This window comes from Zosterops lateralis (assembly GCF_965231275.1).
Source record: "Zosterops lateralis genome assembly, chromosome: 13".
NCBI classification, from domain to species: domain Eukaryota; kingdom Metazoa; phylum Chordata; class Aves; order Passeriformes; family Zosteropidae; genus Zosterops; species Zosterops lateralis.
The window spans coordinates 17265735-17284085 of record NC_139773.1 but is presented as its reverse complement, the minus strand read 5'-3'; the positions used below and the strand labels follow the sequence as shown (position 1 = coordinate 17284085).

The window sequence follows — 18351 nt, the reverse complement described above, 5'->3', positions numbered from 1 at the left end:
GACTGTATGTAGGACTCACTTTTACTTTTTTGCCAGATTGTTTTTACAAGCCATTGATTCAAGCATAGATTTCACTGAGAGGATGCAGTTTAGTGGTCAAAGTAATCATCCTCTTGGTGCTTTTGAAAATAACCTACTTTACATATTGATATTATAAAGACATTTAATGCCACTTGTCTCCTGTATGGGAAAGTAAAACCACCACTTTAAAATAGCCTTTAATTTCTAAGTATTTTTACTGTCACAGGCAGGGCAGAGTGGGCTATGAGGCTTCAGAGATCCCTTCCAGCATTGCCCCACCTGATTTGTGAGCACAGAGTTGGGATCAGGAGTGGATGTAGTGGATGGTGGCTGAAGCTGACCTCTCCAAGGAAAAGGATAGAGATTGTTTTCACCACAGACACATCTTTTGTGTGCCCTGGGTTTCACCTCATTCCCTATGCAATCATTCTTCTCATGATGATAATACTTGTTTTTTCTGTGCTAATTTTCTAGTTACCTTCTGTCATGTCTGTGCTGGTACTGACTAGAGACCAGCAAACAGGGTAGAAACCAGGTGATTTCTCCCCTCCACAAGAGCAAACAAACAAAAAAATTAGAAAGGAATTTTCCTTCCTAAAAGGAAAGCCATAACCTTTCTTCTTAAGGCATCTTGGAAATAGTTGGCATGCTGTGTGCTGCCCATCGTAAATGCAAGCTCACAGCCAGCCTCTGCCAAGAATGTATTTTTATCTTTCTCCTTTGCTTTCAGCCCCTTTCTCTTTTTCTTTTGCCAGTAGCTGTAGATCACGGTGAGAGCACAGTGCTGAAGTGAATATTAGCTGAGTGGAGCTTGGACAGAACCCTTTCCCATCCTTGTGACTCACATTCAGCTCATAAAGCACAGTCATTTTGTCCCTTCCAGGCTTTTGTCAAGAGGTTCCTTCCCCCAGGTGGATAATTCCCTCATGTTTGCTCCAAGAGGGCAGAGCCCTGCTGATTCCAAGGGAGCCTGGCTATTCATTTTCATGAGCACTGATTTCTGCACTTCAGGGCTATTTTTGTCAGTCTTTCAGCCCTAGTATTCAAATTCCCAGCTGACATTTTCCCATTCCATAAGAGAAATACCAAGCCCTGGGCTGTAGAGATGCACCAAAACTGCAGTCTGGAGAAACAGGTTTGGTGTCTCACCAGCTGTTTTAGCCAACAGAAATTCACAGATGTGTCAGTCAACTGCTTTAATGCACAGGAACATTTGAGCAGGGCCTTGTTCCACAAAAGACAGGTGGCCAGTCGGTCCAGTCCTGCTCAAACCAAATGGCTTCTGCCTTCACTGTGAGCACAGTCATCAGTGCTGTCACACCAGTCATGGCATTTACAAATTAATTCATGACCATTGCAGCAGGTGAAGATGTTTCTACAAATGGTGCTGAACTGATTTTCCCCTCTTCAGGAATGGGAAGATGGGAAACAGTTGTTTAATTCATTTCAGAGAAGTAACACTCAACAGCTTCAAAAGAAATGTGGTGAAGTTGCTCTACCCAGATTACAGGAGCCTCCAGCAGAATGAAATAGTATTTCTGAGCAGACCTATTTTTGAGAAATCTTGTTTGGGCCACTTAACATAATAGACAGCCCAGGGCTGGGTGACAAGTAAAAGATTCATGGTGTAAGGATACTAATCTGGATGACAGTCCTGAATAACAGGCTAGAAGGTCAATTGCCTGGTGAGAAAGGCACGAGAGCCTTCTGGTGCTCAGTGGCTGCACAGTTATTGCTCCAGCCCCTCACTCCATCCAGGAATGCCTGTAATTACAGAGAACATGCTCCTCACTGACAGATTGCAGGAAGCTAAAGATTGATGCTGCTTTTTTTTTAGAAAAAAATGTCCTTCCCTCCATCCTTCCTCCTTCAGATCCTTCTCAGACACTTTATTCACTGCCTTGTAGCCCTGCTGTGGTGCTTCCAGCACTTGCAAGGAATGGTCTTGCAGAACAGTCTGCAGACAAGTCTGTCTTTATCTGAGGGAAAAAAAATAGCCCCACTGCAGAGAGTGGGAGTGATGCAGAGTTTGGGGTTTTGCCTGGTGTGGAGTCAGGAGGGAATATTCACTTGCATCCTGACCCTCCTGCTTTACACACTTCAGCTCCCAGAGGGGATCAGTGAGCTCGGGGTGCCGACAGCACAGCGCCATCAAAGCACCCCCAAATCCAGGATGAGCTGCCCATCTCTCAATGGTTTTAAGTGAAGCATGATGTTTCATTCCAACAGTTTGCTAACATTTCTCCTCTGGCTCCTTCCTAGGTGGGTGACTGGCCACTGGAGTCCCTGCTCTGCCACTTGTGAGAAGGGTGTGCAGCACCGGGAGGTCACTTGTGTTTATCAGCTGCAGAACGGCACCTACGTCAACACCAGGGACCTCTACTGCCTGGGCAACAAACCTGCCACGGTGCAGAGCTGTGAGGGACGGGACTGCCTGTCCATCTGGGAAGCATCAGAGTGGTCAAAGGTAGGAGCTTCACTCCAGAAAGGAGCCAGATTGCTCAGAGCTCCAGATACACTGGCCTCAATCCGTGGTTCTCATGGTTCTCACAGCATTAGAGTGCTGGGCAGGACTCTCATCTGTTGAGATGAGCAATGAGGAGCTGACATTTGGTTTCCAGACTAGATGAGTTAATAAGGCAGGGTTTAGATATGCTCTAGTGGCTCTATCTTTCCATCTGAAAACTCTGACCAAGAAGGAAAAACATTTCACTGACCTGAGGCCAGAAGTGCAGTAACCCAGGTCTTCTGGCTCCATTTAAATGTGGTGTGAAGAAATACCAGGCTCATCAGGCATCTACATATTGCAGAAAATGTAGAGTCTTTGGGCCCTATCCAGCCTTCTTTCCAGGAACATGAAAAAGCTGGTTATATTTTGTATAAAAGGTGCATCTCAGAGAAGTTGCAGAGTTAAGAAGTTTTCCCCAAGAGTTATGAATGCATTTCTGATGTAAATACTGGGAGGTCTAGACAGTTAGCCTGTGTTTTGTTTAGCAGCAGAGTGTTTAGCACTCCACATCTGGAGGTGTGCCTGCAGTTCATGACCAAGACTGAGCTAGTGCAGGACAACTTTGTCTGTACCCTGTGAGTAACAGTCCTTACAGGATGCCCATGTTCACTTTGATACTGTATTTGCTGGGCTCACCTGAGTGATAAGCTCCTTTTACACTGAGTGCAGGTTGCAACTCCACCAGCCTCATTCCAGCCTGGCTGTCCAGCAACAGCCCTTCCTGTGGGAAGGATTCCTCATTATTCACCTCTACTTGGAACAGAGAGCTCCTGTTTTAAACATTGCTAAAGAGCTTTTGCTAAATATTATTGTTAGAAATGTGCTTAAAAGTCACAGAAGCTCAGGATAGGAGGGATCCTGAGGAACAATGTCTCCTCACAAACACAATGGGATTTCTCTGTGCACCTCCTGGACAGGAAATCTTAGTTTGGCAGGAGAGGTGATGGTTAAGTGAGAGCAGTGTTCCCTTTCAGTGGGGTGCTGGATCTGTTCACTGGTGCATGAGATTCTTGTTCTTTCTGAGTTCTTTCATTACAAAAGATGTGCAGAAACACAGCAAGGTTTTAGGAATTGTCTGGTAAGTCTTTTGTGTGCTGTACACATTCCCCTTTCAGATGGTGCCTTCTTTATTTCTTATAGCTAAACCAGCTGAACTGTTTATAGCTGAGATTAGGGTGCAACTCCTGCCTGGTTTACATGTGGATTTTTTACTTGAGTCTTTTGTTAAGAATCCCAGGTACTTCTGTCTCCCTTTTATGGAATAGGGTAAGTCAAGTTACAGATCAGTGGAAATCTTCCATATCCATGACCACGTAATTCCTTTGCAAATACACAGCATTTTTAGATAATTTTTTCAATAGCTGGTTTACTTTTCCTTTTCTACATTTATTTACTTTTGTTGTGTCTGTAACTGTGCACTTGTGATTTTAAATTTGTTATTCTGGCCCATTTCTGTTGTTCTGGAGCACAGCTGACTCCAGGACAGGTTTGATGTTCTGCCAGTGTGACCCCTTCTCACACCTAGGACTTTCTTCAGTGGTAATCACTTTTTCCTTAGCATTTTAATCTGATGTCGAGGAATAAATATCACTAATTGTATAATTTTAAAAACCAGTTTTCTGATGTATTTTTTTAAAACTTCTTGCTTATACAACACAGTTGACTGCACTGATGTCTGGTCCCTGGTCAAAAATGTGTGTTTTCACAGCAAATTCCAATGCAATCTTCATTGTGGAAAAAATTAAGTTCCCCTTGTATTGCCAAACACTTGAGATTGTTTTGGACAACGTACTGCTCAACCCATTTTTAATGATAAAAATAGAGATTGTCAGGAGAAGGTGAATGTTTCTACTGTTAGAGAACTAGAGTGGAAAAAAATATGGATTTCCTTCAGATAAAGGAGTTGTGTCTTAACTGCAAAGTTGTGTTGCTCCTTTGCAAAGCCTCATGGGATCTGACAGAGTAATTTGTTAATAAAATAAAATGTAATGATCTCAAGTGGACACACAGAAACTGTGTGTGTATATTAATTTGTGGACTCTCTGTAAAATCTATGTATTAAGAAATTCTTCATGAAAACAGATGACTTGAGGAAAGGAAAAAAACCTCTTAAAGAGGGTGATTTATATGTGACCACCAAAGATCTGTTGGAAACCTTCTTGCTCATGCTGTTTTGTCTAGGAAAGTATATGCAGTATTAATCTGTGAATGACTTAAAAGCTGTGGGAAGAACAAACAGTTGGTGTTTTTCCCAGACTTGCTTGTAAAACCCACCTAGAGATTTCTCCTACTGTGAAAAATACTCCCACTTCAGCTTGATTTACTTCGAGTAATTTGGACCCTTCCAAAGATTTTTATATATTGAGCTTTGTAGTTTGAGATGAACGAGTCCACCCTGGAGCCTGAGGGAAAATGATACATAATTTGGGAAAGTCTGCCCAACTTGGGGCAAATTCATGGTTTTAAGGTACCATTTAGGGAGCTCCAGCCTGGGATCTCTGGCAAGCCTCATGCTCTGAGCAGCCCAGCAAAGCATTTTGTGGAATTGTGCAAAGCTGGGAAGAATCCACCCCCCTGTCTTAGCAGAACTATGGATTGTGCTCCTTACAAAGATGTTACATCCTTAAGGGGGTCACGCCGTGAGCAGCACACAGTAAATTAAGTGGAAGGTTTCCCAGATTTTCAAGAAGTCACTTTGTAGTGCTGTGAAGTATTTAAAGGCATGTCTGTTTGCTTGCCAGCTCATAAACGCTTGTCATTCATGTCCTTAACAAGGCCAGCAGGTCAGAACTGCCTGGATTGTGTTTTTAAGATGGTTAGACAGGCATGCTGAGATTTGTCCATTTGATGTAATTTATATCAAGCTGACGCTTGTTTCCAGCATGGACCCCCTGGATGGAGAAGCTTCTTGGAACACGTTCAAAAGACCTCACAGAATATCTCATATCTTCAGTATTTATTCAGTGTCAAATCAACTGTCTTTTCCCTGCTGGCCCCCCGAAGGGGAGAACTTGACATGCCAGAGGAGGTTAGTTTTTATCTCAGCTGGTACATAGATCATTTTTCCACCCACCTGTCCCCAGTGGCTCTGCAAGACAATTTCTCACTCTTAACCACTGCAGTGGCATGAGAATGAGGAGCAGGCAGGCTGGCTGTGCTCAGGGGTGGTGACAAGGACTCAGGTGGCTGTGACAGCAGGTGCTCTATTACCAAACTGGTTATTGAAAACAGAAATTTGGGTTCAGTTCATGCCTTTTCCCACCTCGTGCAGCCAGTAAAATCATGACAAATTTTTCATTAAACAAGAACTTCCAACCATTGGCAAAGATAACAAGTGACTGACCAGATATCCCTGCTCTTTAGGTGCTAATTCCATGCAGCCCAGGCACAGAAACATTTGTGAATAATTTGTGCTCACTCAGTAAATGGTTATTATTTTCAGAATTAAGACAGCGATGGCAAACCAAAATGTGAACGTGATGTGTGTGTTTCACATGAGAACGTGTGAGAATTGTGACTTTGCCATGATGTGCACAAACTGTACTACAGAAACATGTTTATACCAATGGTCTCATGCTACTGTGATTTAAAATTACATTTAACACCACCATTTATCACCCTTGATGTATCCCCTGATAAATCAGGCAGTTCTGTGTAGTGAATCTCAGTGTGTCCTTCAGTATGAATGAGGAGCTCTTCAACACAAGATTTAGTGGCACCAATTGTAGCAAAAAGCCAGCTGACATTTTTCAGAATTGCCATTTTTCAGAAGTAAAATATTTCACAAGCAGTCATCATGCTTTTCAAATTACTCATGTATGAGTGGCTTAGATTATTGTAATAAAATCTTATGGATTATCATTTTCCTCAGTGTTCATAACCTCAGCTTTTCCTTCTGAGCTGCGTTACCAACATAAAAGCCATAATTTCTAAGCACTATGTAACAAAACCCAAACCCCTGTTTTTTTGCAGTGCTCAGCAGACTGTGGCAGGGGAATTCAGAAAAGAACAGTGACGTGCACAAACTCCCAAGGGAAATGTGATGCAGCCACCAGGCCGAGAGACGAGGAGGAGTGCGAGGATCACACGGGCTGTTACGAGTGGAAAACGGGAGACTGGTCCAAGGTAACAGCAAACACTTGGTGGTGTTTTCTTTCTGAGAGCAAAGATGTTCAGGGTGCTGAGCTCCCGTGTGCTGCCTGCATTCATTTGCAGTTTAAATATTTAGGAAGCAAAGGTTTAACTTCGTCCAGTTCTAGGCTCATTCCAACCGCCTGAAATGAAAGAAAGGCTTGAGTTTAAAGGCAGAGCCAAAACCACCAGGGCTGGAGCTTACCTTCACTTAGGCCTGTCTGAACTTTGTTTCTCCAGTGACATCAGTGGAATTAGTTCCTGAATGCAGTGGATTAAACCAGAGCAGAGTCTGCTCTGTATTTGCATTCTGATCTTAAAGTAATACAAGGTTTTGCTCGGGGTGGAGGCCTGGGAGTGTGAGAAACTCAACCCTTGCCAGTGTTGTTCAGAAAGCATCCTTTACATTACTGACTTCATGTTTGCATAAAGGACTGAAATTTCCCACCAATATTATATTCCAGTTTGGTTTTATCTTATCTTTCTAACTGTGCTGTTCTTTAAACAGAAAACCTGCTTTCTGTTCTGGAATGTACGGCATGTGCAGAAACCACTGGGATACAGTAGTTGCACATTGCTTTCCAAAAACCAAAACTCCAGCAAGCAAAATCCAGTGAAGCAGAGGCCCAGGATGGGCAAATTGGCTTATCTGTGATTGCATATTTTTTTTTAGGAATTACAATTATGTATATACTCTGTCATAGATACATGAATTTAATGGCGTCAGTGCTGGAGAATGCAGGAAGATCCTGCCACATACAGAGTGTCTGTATTTATGCTGAGCCAGGAATTTATGTCACAAGACGTTTACAGTATTGAACATTATTTTATTCATAACCTGGCACTCAGAGTCCATGCAGGCTGGCCAAAACAAACAGTCCCCATGTGTTAACAGGTGAAATAACACTATTTATTTGTTTATTTGTGGAACATCAAAACATTTTGGCAGGCAAATGGACCCAGATTCTCTTGATAGGGAGGAATATGAAATAATTGTGTGTTCACCAATTACATGGATTGAAAGTTCAGTGTTGTGTGAACAGTTCCAATCTGATAAAGGCCTTGGCTCACTGCTGGGAGGGCTGCAGTCTTACATGGGTCACAGTAAACAGTGTTGTTTGATGGGTTTAATGTCTGCATGTGAGCAGGGCAGGATCAGTGCAAAAATCACTTGTTATTTGTGATTCTTAACTCAGGATCAGGATCATCCCTGTGCAGGAGGGCACAAAAGCTTGTGTGCTGCATATGTGGCCTGCTTCTGTCTGCAGAGAGCTTGTGCCAGTGCTCTGCTTCCCAGGAATTTCACCCTGTGTGAGTCCAGCAGGATGTTCTTGGACTTAGATTTGGTTTGTAATGAGCATTTAAAATTCTAGACATATTGGTTAATTCTGACCGGACACTTAGGTCACACAGATTCTTATTCTCTGAGTAGAGGGGGAGAGATTGCTAGAAAAGGGTAGGTACAATTCTTAGAAGAAAATGTATTGTTCCAGAAACCCAGATAGCTGAAATGTTTGGTGTGGAATTCAATTCTTCACAAATCCTCAGTGAAGGATTTTCATCATGAGGATCCAGAAGCTTTAATACAAGGCTTGGACTTAGGAGGGGAGCCTTTACAGCTATCAGCAACTCTGGCTTAAAAGAGTTCCTCCTTTAAGGAGGAACACAAAGTCTGTAGCAATTAGATTATAGTGAACTCTTTAAAATTCATCCTTCCAGGGCAAAATTCCACTGTTAAACATTTGTTCCCAGCCCTGTAAAAGTCACTGTGAGAGAGCTTTGTGCTGACTAAGATGGAAACATTTTCCTGTTGATACAAATTGATCTCAGAACAAGCAACAACTTTGTGCAATTAATGTGTTGTGCATTTGTTGCTTATTGTTGAGAACCATCAGGGAAGCACGATTTAACTAACAGTGGTAATTATCACAGATTAAAATAATGGGCTTTGATGCTTTCTGTGTAAACAGCTTGCCTGGTGACTTGGCCTCTGATCCTTAATTTCCCAAACCAAGATCCTCTTTGAAGATGCTGGGATGTCATGTAAGAGAGAGGGAAAACCTCATTTAAAAAGTCAAGTCCAGATAGAACTTGTAAATAGAGCAGGCTCTTTGGGTGGTATGACAGTGTTATTTTTGTGTTAGTAGTGGCAGTATTTGGAGAATACATGGACTCTGTGCATGAGGAGATGGATCAGCTCCCTAAAGAGCTCCCAGCAGCAGTAAAACCTGAACACCTACTCCAGACAAATTGTGATTTTCAGTTCTCAGCTCCCATGTAGAAGAGGTGAGGGGTGGAGACAAGGCCATGCTGATCTGAGACCTGCACCCAACAGCCAAAACTCACCCACTGGCCTTAGCAACAGCTCTGTAACCATTATCCATGCTTGAAAAAAGGGGGATTTTATCCCATTTTCTGTCAGGTTTATTTGCAGCTGGTCCTTGCTGTGTCCTGTAGCTGTGGAAAGCATTTGGACCCAATTGAGCAGATTCAGCAACACAGTCCTGGCTGTCATGTTTGTATGTTCTTAATATATTTGCAGCATGTTTCAAGTGTTGCACAAGGAACTGATATATCCAGTTCCCTTTGCAAACACATAAGGCCAGGTTTGTAAAGTTATTTTAAATGGCTCTGAGTTTGCCTTTGTTAGCCCACTGCTTGAGATTACCAGACTGAACTGGAATTCTAAAGACAGAGAGTGGTTCTGTTACTAGACCTGTTACCACTGCTACTAAACTTGCAGCTTCTCTGCGCTGCTGCCACTTCTCTTTTAAAACCATTATCTTAAAGGGATATAAGTATTATTTTTAGCATTTAACTCAGCATTGGTGATACAAGTTTCATAAACTGTTCCTGGCCCCAGAGTCTTCAAACCTAAAAGGAATGTGAATTTCACAATGCAAGACCCACTGAAGGTGTTAACCTGAAATAATTATTTTATTTTTGCCTGGATTCTTCAGAATTGCAATTTGTGATATCATCCTTTTTTGTACATGATGCAATATACAAAAGGGAGTCCAAGCCATCTCCCATTCAGTCATCTCTTCCAAGAGGAAATTCCACATCCACTTTGCATTCAGTTAAAGAAACAAACATCTCATACACTCGTTCTACTTTGAAATAGTTCCTCCTTGTTTGAAATCGGAGCAGTTAAATGTTCTAGCACTGGAAGCATTTTTACATTTTTGTTGTAGTTGTGCTGGTCAGAGGAACAAACACAGGTTGCTCAGTTTCCCAGCACTTGCCTCAGACTCCCAGACTGCTGAAAATGTGCCTCTTGATGCTTTAGCAAGACAGTAGTTCATTCTTTCATGGTGAATTATATTTTTGCTGACAAACTTTACATCGAGGATTACATTCCTGCAAGAACAGAGCATGTCTTTATGTGTGTGGCTCTCTGGGGAGCTGAGCAGGACACACAGCCCAGCTCCACACCATTCCCTGCTCCAGGCTGTGCTGGAAGGAGCAGCTGCAGGACTTGGACTTGGCATTGGAGTCACTGGAAGCATGTCCCAGATGATGTGGGGAGCTGGAGGTGTTGGCAAGTCATGGTGGTGACATTGATCTTGTGCTTGAAGGTGAGCAGCACCAGGGGCTGCTTTTTAGCCACCCAAAGCTCCCCCTCTGTCCTCATCTCTCTCCTCTTCTGCTCCAGCAGTGATGGGGCAGGAAAAGATGGCCCAGGGGAGACTTTATTGCTCTCCACAACCACCTCAGGTTGTGTTGAGGTGAGGGTCAGGATCTTCTCCCAGACAACCAGAGATAGCACAAGGGAGGTTCAGGTTGGATATTAGGAAAATGTCCATCACTGAAAGAGTGGTTAAGCGTTGGAACAGGCTCCCCAGGGAAGTTGTGGAGCCACCATCCCTGGAAGTGCTCAAAAACCAAGCAATGAGGCATTCAGTGTTAGAGTTTAGTGGGCAAGGTGCTATTTGGACAAAGGTTGAACTGAACCTTGGAGGTCTTTCCCAACCTTAATAATTCTTCAATTCTATACAGACCAAGACTATATTTTTTGAGTTCCTTTCCTCCAGTTGTCCTTCGGACTCTTCTATGGTATAATTGAGGAGGCAAGGTTATATAGCAGGAACAATTCTCCAGAAGATTTTTATGGATTTTACTTAATTGTTTCTCTCTTTCAAATGCCTCAAAATCTGTCCTGACTGAAGTTCTATGTTTGGAGCCAATAGCACAGAATGGTTCAGGGCTCCTAGTTTCATTTTTCCTGACTATTCTCCATTTCACTGGTGTTATATCAAGAAAGGTGGAATTACAAGCCAGACACACAAGCTCCATCGTTACCTCTGACTTTCACAAGGGGCATTTTCAGCTCTGTGGGTGGAAGTTTAAATATGCAATTTCTGTCCCTCAGGCAACAATTTAGCTCATTAACCTATTATATTACCTAGCCCAATGAAAAGATTTTTAGAAGAAGAAAGACACATAGAGGCCTTGTGGCATGTTGGCTTTGCCATATTTTTTTCTTTGCAGTTACAGTAGGTGCTCTGTAAATACTAAGGCCTGTATTAATCTCAGATAACCCAGTGTAAATCCAGGGTAACTGTCTTTCATTCTTCCCTACAACCCCCTGGCCACGGGCCAAGGATCTCACTCAGCACACTGGGTCAGATATCAGTCTCTCTTACATGAGGGTAAACCCAGATTAATTCAGGCACTTGAGTTAATGCAGGTTTATGGCAATGCCATGCAGGGCAGGGTCTGACCTGGTGGGCTGTGCAGAATCTTTGGGTCTTGGGTAGGAACCATCACATATTGGTGCTCTCGGGAGAAAGCAAATCTATGACACATCAAGCTGGGCTTCAACTAGCAGAGAAAGTAGAGGAAAAATCTATTTCTACCACTTCACATCTTGTATAACCACCTGGCACAACTTTTACTGGATTTCAGAGAGATTGTGCACTCCAGGAACTGGAAAGCACCAGTAAGGATTAGCTTGGCAAAGTGTAATGTTAAATAATATTCTTGTTGCCAAATAGTGTCAATAGTGATAAAGCACATCTGAAAAATCACCCATAGCCACCTGCCCTCCCTGAGCATCAAGAGCTGCCAATTCCTTTACAGAACTTGCTGAGCCTGTGAAATCCTGGAGATGGGTTCTTATCCCAGGAGGACATTAACAGTAGGGAGAGAAAAAAAGAATCTAATTTCCTATCAGAAAAACACTGGCTTTGTGCCAGACATTGAGGTGCTTCACACTGAAGATCAGCAGTCATTCATCACAGTGGGTGGTAACAAGGATTTGTAATTGCAAATTAATTGTTTTGGCAGGATTACAGGAGGTCTTATTCTCTGAGAGATAAACCCCCAGCCTTGCAGTACACCAAAAAACATGTTGGGGTTTGGGGCTTTTTTTTTTTTTTTTTTTTTTTCAAAAATATTCTACAATCTCCCAGTGCCAGGAAGGCATATTTTCCAAGCTCCAAATGATTGGGAACATCAACAAAATCCTCTATGTGCCTCACTTTTAATGATTAATTCATATTACATAATAAGAAGAGTAAATCAATGACAGCTGTGGTTTGAGAGGTGTATTCAAAGCTGTTATAAATATAGAAGCAAAACTGCCTTTTGTTCTAACATTCATTACAAATTCATGGCTTGACCTGACATCTGTTTATGATAAGCTATGGACAACTTGGTTATTCTTCATAAAGGTCAGAAATAAGTTCATCTTCTTCCACCTTGGAGAAAATAACTTGTCTTGTTGGATTGAGAGAAAACTCTGCAGGAGAGGTGGTAAAAAAGCTGCAGTGGCACGTTAGAGCTGACAGACCCTTCCCTGCCACTGAACAACTTTGTGATTTATGGCTGCTCACAGCAGCACTGAAGACAAGTTGTCCACAGGCCTCAGTGATGCACATCAGTTATTCTCCAGAAGGTGATGGAGCTGGGTGGGACAGGAGAGGATCCAACAAGCTTTAGTGGTCAAATTCCCTGCTGCTGTGGTCCTAGACGTGGCCAGGAGCCAGAGCATCTGTCCTAAACCTAAGTGCTGCCCCATGGACTGCTCTGAGTTGTGCTTCCCTGTGGTTTGTGGCTCTGGCACACGATCACTGATGTGCAAACCAGAGCCTTTCTTGCCAACAGCTAAATCTCAAAACAACCCCTCCCTACAGGAGATGAGATCAAATGGCCCAAAATTGGTTTTACCAGCCAGGGACAGTCTTGAATTTGAACCAGGCTGGTTCAGTGATGAATCCCACCCTTTTGCTCTGTGATTGTCTGCCCCACATCTGTGGAATGTCTTTAGATGTGGCCAGAGGTGGAAATGTTGCATAATGGCACTAAAACAAGGTCAAGCCTGTGCCTGGGCTTGGGCTAAGAGCCAGCCCCGGTGGCTGCAGCTCTGGTTGGGAATTGGGCATGGAAAGAGAAGAGATGCTGATTGCAGTGCTGGCCATATCCCTCCCCTGGGCCCTGCAGGCTCCAGAGACCAAGTCCTGTCTGTGCCTTTCAAACTGCTCCCTGTTTGCACAACAATTTGCACAGCTCATCTCCACTGGAGTTTCTGGGAACATCCACAGTACAAATTATTGTGAAGGTTCCATAGTAAAGGAGAATGTGCTGCAAAAAGATCAGATTAATCTGTGTTTTGTTTGAAGTGGAGCACGCTCTACCACAGTGTTACTGTCTCATATTCCAATTCAGCCTCCAGTGATCCTATTAACTGGAAGAGTAACTTCTCTTTTTTGAAATTTTTATTTGAAAGCCTGGTCCATTAAGTGCATTTTTTTGTGATGGAGGGTTAAAGCCTTCCACCAAGACCTGTGGATTGGAAATGAAATTACATGGTGATTTTTTTTTTACTCTTGTTTTTTAAAGTAAAAAAGAAGAAAGAGTGAAAGATGAGCCTGTTCAAGTATTGGCATTCATTTCTCTGAGTTACTCTGAAATGTTACAGTGTCCAGGATCATGTTTTTGAAAATATGGAGAGTAGTAATTCACCATTTAAACTCTGTAGTACCTGTCTGAAGAGGATTTTCTCCTTGAATACTTACAGCATACAGAGTGTACTGCTAGCAGGGACTGATGTAATTTCACAGTCTTTTCAATAACCTTTTGAGATTTATAATGACTGCCAAGGCATTAAGGTGACAATCTCCCAGAACACCTTTAAGGAGGTGACTGACTCTGCAAAGAGATGAAACAGTGTCAGCCAGCATTACACGTCAGACTGGGTAGCTCCATATCTAGAAAATGCTCAGGCAGGACTGAATGAGAGATGAGCAGCCTCTTGCTGAAATTAAAAAATCCCAAAGGAGTCTTTAGTTTAATTACTTTCTTTAATAAATTGCACTGGGGGAGCATTGATCATTAACTGATGAATAACTAATAGTAACTAATAATGCATTCAGTGGGTCTTCAGTTCCCAGGATATTCTCTCAGGACAACATCTGGGGCAGGAGTCAGGGTGGGGACAGAGCTCCTGAGAGCCTGGCTCAGCACGAGCAGGTCACAGTGCTGTAGGAGCAGGGGGGATTCTCCAGCATCCAGCCTGACATGAGTTCTGTGGTCCCATAGCTGTCCATTACTACTGAGGCTATTTAAAATTACCTTGATTATGCCTTTTGCATTTGGTGTTTTTCACCATCAGGTCCTTGCAGCTGTCCTAGTGGAATAAGCTCTGGAGTGTTGCCACTTTCTGCCACAGGTCCAAACACAGCACAAGTGCAGTAGGAGACCTGCTAGAATATGGTCACCTATGGGCAGCACTGTATCACCTCACAGTTCTGCTTGTCCCTGCTCTTGAAACAGAAACCTCATGAGAAGTAAATTCTGCCTGATTGGAATTTTGGATTAAATGGCATTTTCTCATCAGCATCCACCTGGGCTCCACTGCACAAGTACTTTAGGGGCACTGTCACAACCCAGAATATTCATGTGTTCAGCCTTTAATCTCTGAACTCTCTGTACACAATGGAACTTTTCAGAATAGCACAGCCAGGCTTAATTATGCAGTGAGACATGCTGGATGTGCTGGTCAGGTCTTGTTCCTTGGGGTCGTGCAGTTTGAAAGTACAGCTGTAGGCAGTTTGCAAAAATTGCTTCTCTTTTCCTGCTAAGATACTGTCACATCAGCCACGAGCATTTGCTGCCATAATTTATTGTTTCTTCCCATACTGAGTCAGAAGGGTATGCATTTTTTTCTTCTTGGCTAAATTAAACAAATCAGTCATTTCACAAAAGTTTCCAAATGAAAGATTGTTGTAAGCAAGACCAGATATGTTCTTTTACAGATCTGGGGTTCAAAAAGAAGGAAAAAAAAGAAAAGAAAAGAACAAGGAAGCTTGAAAAACAGCTTACAGTTTGCTTTGGGCTAATTAGATCTTATCAGTGAAAAGACAGATATTTCTTTCTTTAGCATGATGCCATGGTGAAAGTTGACCTGGTGTTTATGAAAGAGTATTGCACACTGCTTTTTCAGCTACAACTATGGAGTTTAAATTAGTGATCCTCATAAAAAGCCTGATGTGAAGGTGTGTGGAGCACTGGCTTTCAGAGCACACATGTGTGTGCTATTAAGGTCCCGGGAAGGGAGCAATTACAGGACCTTTGTCATTCATCTCAGATGCTGTTAGAATGTTTTTAATAGGAACTTGTCTTGCTTTCTTTCTGACTTTCATAGAGGCAAGAAATAAGACCCCCGAGGGGAAAAACACTCTACCCTAACGCCTTGAATGCTTGAACTCTGAAGTCAGTAAAGCATGACTCTATCTCTCAATATTGGAGCTTTAGCCATGGTGTTATCCTTGGCTTCAGCAACTTCGGCAAACTGGGTACAAACCAGTGTCTTTAAACAGCAGATGACTGCAGACTGATGAATAAAGAGAAAACCCCATCTTGCCTGCAGTTATGACAGTCATCTAGAACTGGATCTCCCTCTGACAGATCAGCCCTTTCCCTGCTGCAGAGTGCTCAGGATTGGCTGGAGGGATGCTGTGACCTCCTGCTTCTGCTGGAAAAAGTCTCTTCAAAAAAAAAAAAAAAAAATTACATCTATCCTTTGGAGGTTAGAAAAGTGACATTTCTGAAGGTGTCCTGGGGTCTGAAATGTATCCCAGCCTCCCAGGAGTCCTCAGCAATATCCATTATCCCATTCAGTCCTGAACCTGTCTCTGTGCTGGTAAATCTGTACTTTCTCTGCCCCCATTAAGCCTCAACAGAGGGATTCTTTGGACTCTCTGCTGTGCTGTCCAACAGCCTCCCTGCCCTGGCTCAAGTCATTCTCATTCCCCTCTCTTTTTCTGACTTTCTTTTTTAGACCAAGAGTTGATGAAGGCCCTGACAGATCTCAGCACTTTCTATAAATTTGTTCTGTTTTAATACCTAATGTTCTCCTGAGGCATTTGCTTTCAAAGCAATTAGACATCTGTCAGCACCTTTGCTAGATTTCAGGCTTTCATATCAGTATCCTAAGGTGGAAATAGCATTCCAGTTGAAAACTCCTAGCTTGCTTCTAAGGTTAGAGTTTTTCAGTGAGTAAATCTTCTTTAAGCTGTTGAATGCAGCTGCTGCCTTGACAATTTGTGAGTTTATTTCCTTCTGGATATCCCCACTGGCTTGCATGTTACTGCCAAAGAATGTGGATGGAGGCATTTTTGTCTTGCTTTTGCCTTCCTAAGCAGTGTTTGAACTGGGGGTTACAGGGGCTCTCATTAGCTTCACTTTTTGTAGCTGTTCATTTACCACCTCTATTTTACTGTGCTGAGCAACCTTTTGATCTTTGCATGGGGGTGGATTTCCAGTTTTCAGTGCTTGTACTGTCAGTTTATGGCATTTTGGTTAAACTCTGTGCATTTTGCACATGCATTTTTGTGATAGTGACACCACTGGCGGTGCCTGGTGGAAGGGAAAATCGACTTTTTTGTTTGGCAACAGCATCTCTGCTCAACCCCTTGTCCCAGCCCCAGCTTCTCAGAGGAGGCAGATTGCTGGTGGGTCTTCTCTGGTGAATCCAGCCCTGAAAATTGTTCTGTGGATATGGTTTCTTGCTCCACAGACATTTGGGAACAGAGAGTCCGTAGCAGTGCATTTAGCTGTGAAAAGAAGGAGAGAAGGTATTTATGGGAATTTGCTGTGCAGTTATAGTTTGATTTTTATGCCTTTTTTAATGAGGTCCTCTTCTCATAGTGCAGCATGAGTAACAATTCCCCCTTTGTATGTATTTTGTATCTATTCCTATTTCCTATTGAAATTCCTAGGAAAGAAACTATCCAAGTACTGAGTTGAAAATTTCGTCTTAAAATAAGCCAGATGTCCAACCTTCCTTTAGCTGCCAAGCCCTAAAGAGTTCAAGAAAGATGTTAAAATCTGTCTTGCTGGCTGTGAAAAACTAATTGCATAGCATAGGTGATGATCCCAGTCTCCCAGGAGAAGGAATAAAACTGCTTCAGGCAAAAGCTCTGCTGTTATTTGTCTGAGGATTGGAGTTGGCAATGTCTGTGGAAACAAGTTTCATTGCTTGCCCTCCTTGCTGGTTAACAAATGCAGAGACAGGAACACAGACAAAGGTAGGTGAGTGTTTGTGTGTTGGTATCTGAAAACCTAATTCACCTCATGAGAAAAATGCTGGGTTTGTCCTTTTTTCCCTTCTTTCTCCCCATGTCCCCCCTGTTAAGAGCACAGGGAGTGAGACAGAGGTTTCAGAGTCACTGTTACAATCATGTGAAGGAAGCCCATGGCCTGAGTTATTTAATGCCAGTGTGATAACAGCCATTCTGTTTGCAAAATGGATGTGCAATTCCCCTCCCAAAGCACAGAGTTTGGGGAGGATTAAGATTAGTAAAGCACTGTGAAGACTAAAAGTGCCACTGAAATCCTGAGGATTAAAGGTTGCATTTGGCTGGTGAAGTGGAAGGGCCTAATAGTTGCATTTATCAGGATGAAAATAGTTCACTTTAAATCCAGTGGCCATGCCTGACTGGCTTCCAGGCTGGTGGAAGTGACTGAGGGCACTCAGTGCTGGGAAAGAGCTGAGTTACATTTCTAATGCCCAGATCTCACTACATAAATTCAGATTGTGAAGGAAATTTAAATCAGGGAATTTATTCCTGATTTTTGGAATCGCTTACTGGGGGCAGGAGAAGGATTCATTCAGCATAACCCTAAATACTGAAACCATTGCTGAGGTATTATTTGACAGTGATCAAGTTTTTATGTAAATTCAACACCAGAAAAATCTAAATGTAAAAATATCTGTCATAAACTGGTGTGTTGAACCTAAACTGAAATAGGAAGATTGTAAAGGAAAAAGCCCCAAACAAGCAGGGGTTTCTTGTGATACTTCCAGGCCAAAATGACCACAGCTTTGCTGTACTCACCCCCTTGGATGTAGAGGTGGAGCCCTGTGTGCATCCACACGTTTTGCCCATGGATCTGGGTCTCACAAGAACCACACTGCACACACAGGATTTGTGCCTGGACTGCAGTCCAACCTCAGTGATGCCCATCTTCTGAACCTCTCCAGTGTTTGGCATCTCTCTTTGGAGAATTCCCTCTCTGAGGTGATGGTGTTTTTCAGGGAGAAAGCTCCAAGGCCCTGACTTTGGTGAGAAGCAGCAGAAGAGAGAAAACATGACCTTTTTTTACATCATTCTGTTGATACCTCCTGGGCTTTCCCTCACCTCCTCCTCTCCCCCATCGTTTGCTTGTGTGTGGCTTTAGCAGAA

General features: G+C 42.8%; 1 protein-coding gene across 1 annotated transcript in view; it reads left to right on the top strand.

Annotated features, from left to right (window-relative positions):
- The window catches only part of ADAMTS17 (ADAM metallopeptidase with thrombospondin type 1 motif 17), a gene marked incomplete at its 5' end in the record, with an annotated part of 146476 nt that overhangs the window by 121133 nt on the left and 6992 nt on the right, over positions 1 to 18351 (top strand). The window contains 2 exons of the mRNA XM_083870662.1: positions 2284 to 2488; positions 6503 to 6655. Coding sequence (XP_083726788.1) covers positions 2284 to 2488; positions 6503 to 6655 — 358 coding nt within the window. The remainder of the gene's footprint in view (positions 1 to 2283; positions 2489 to 6502; positions 6656 to 18351) is intronic.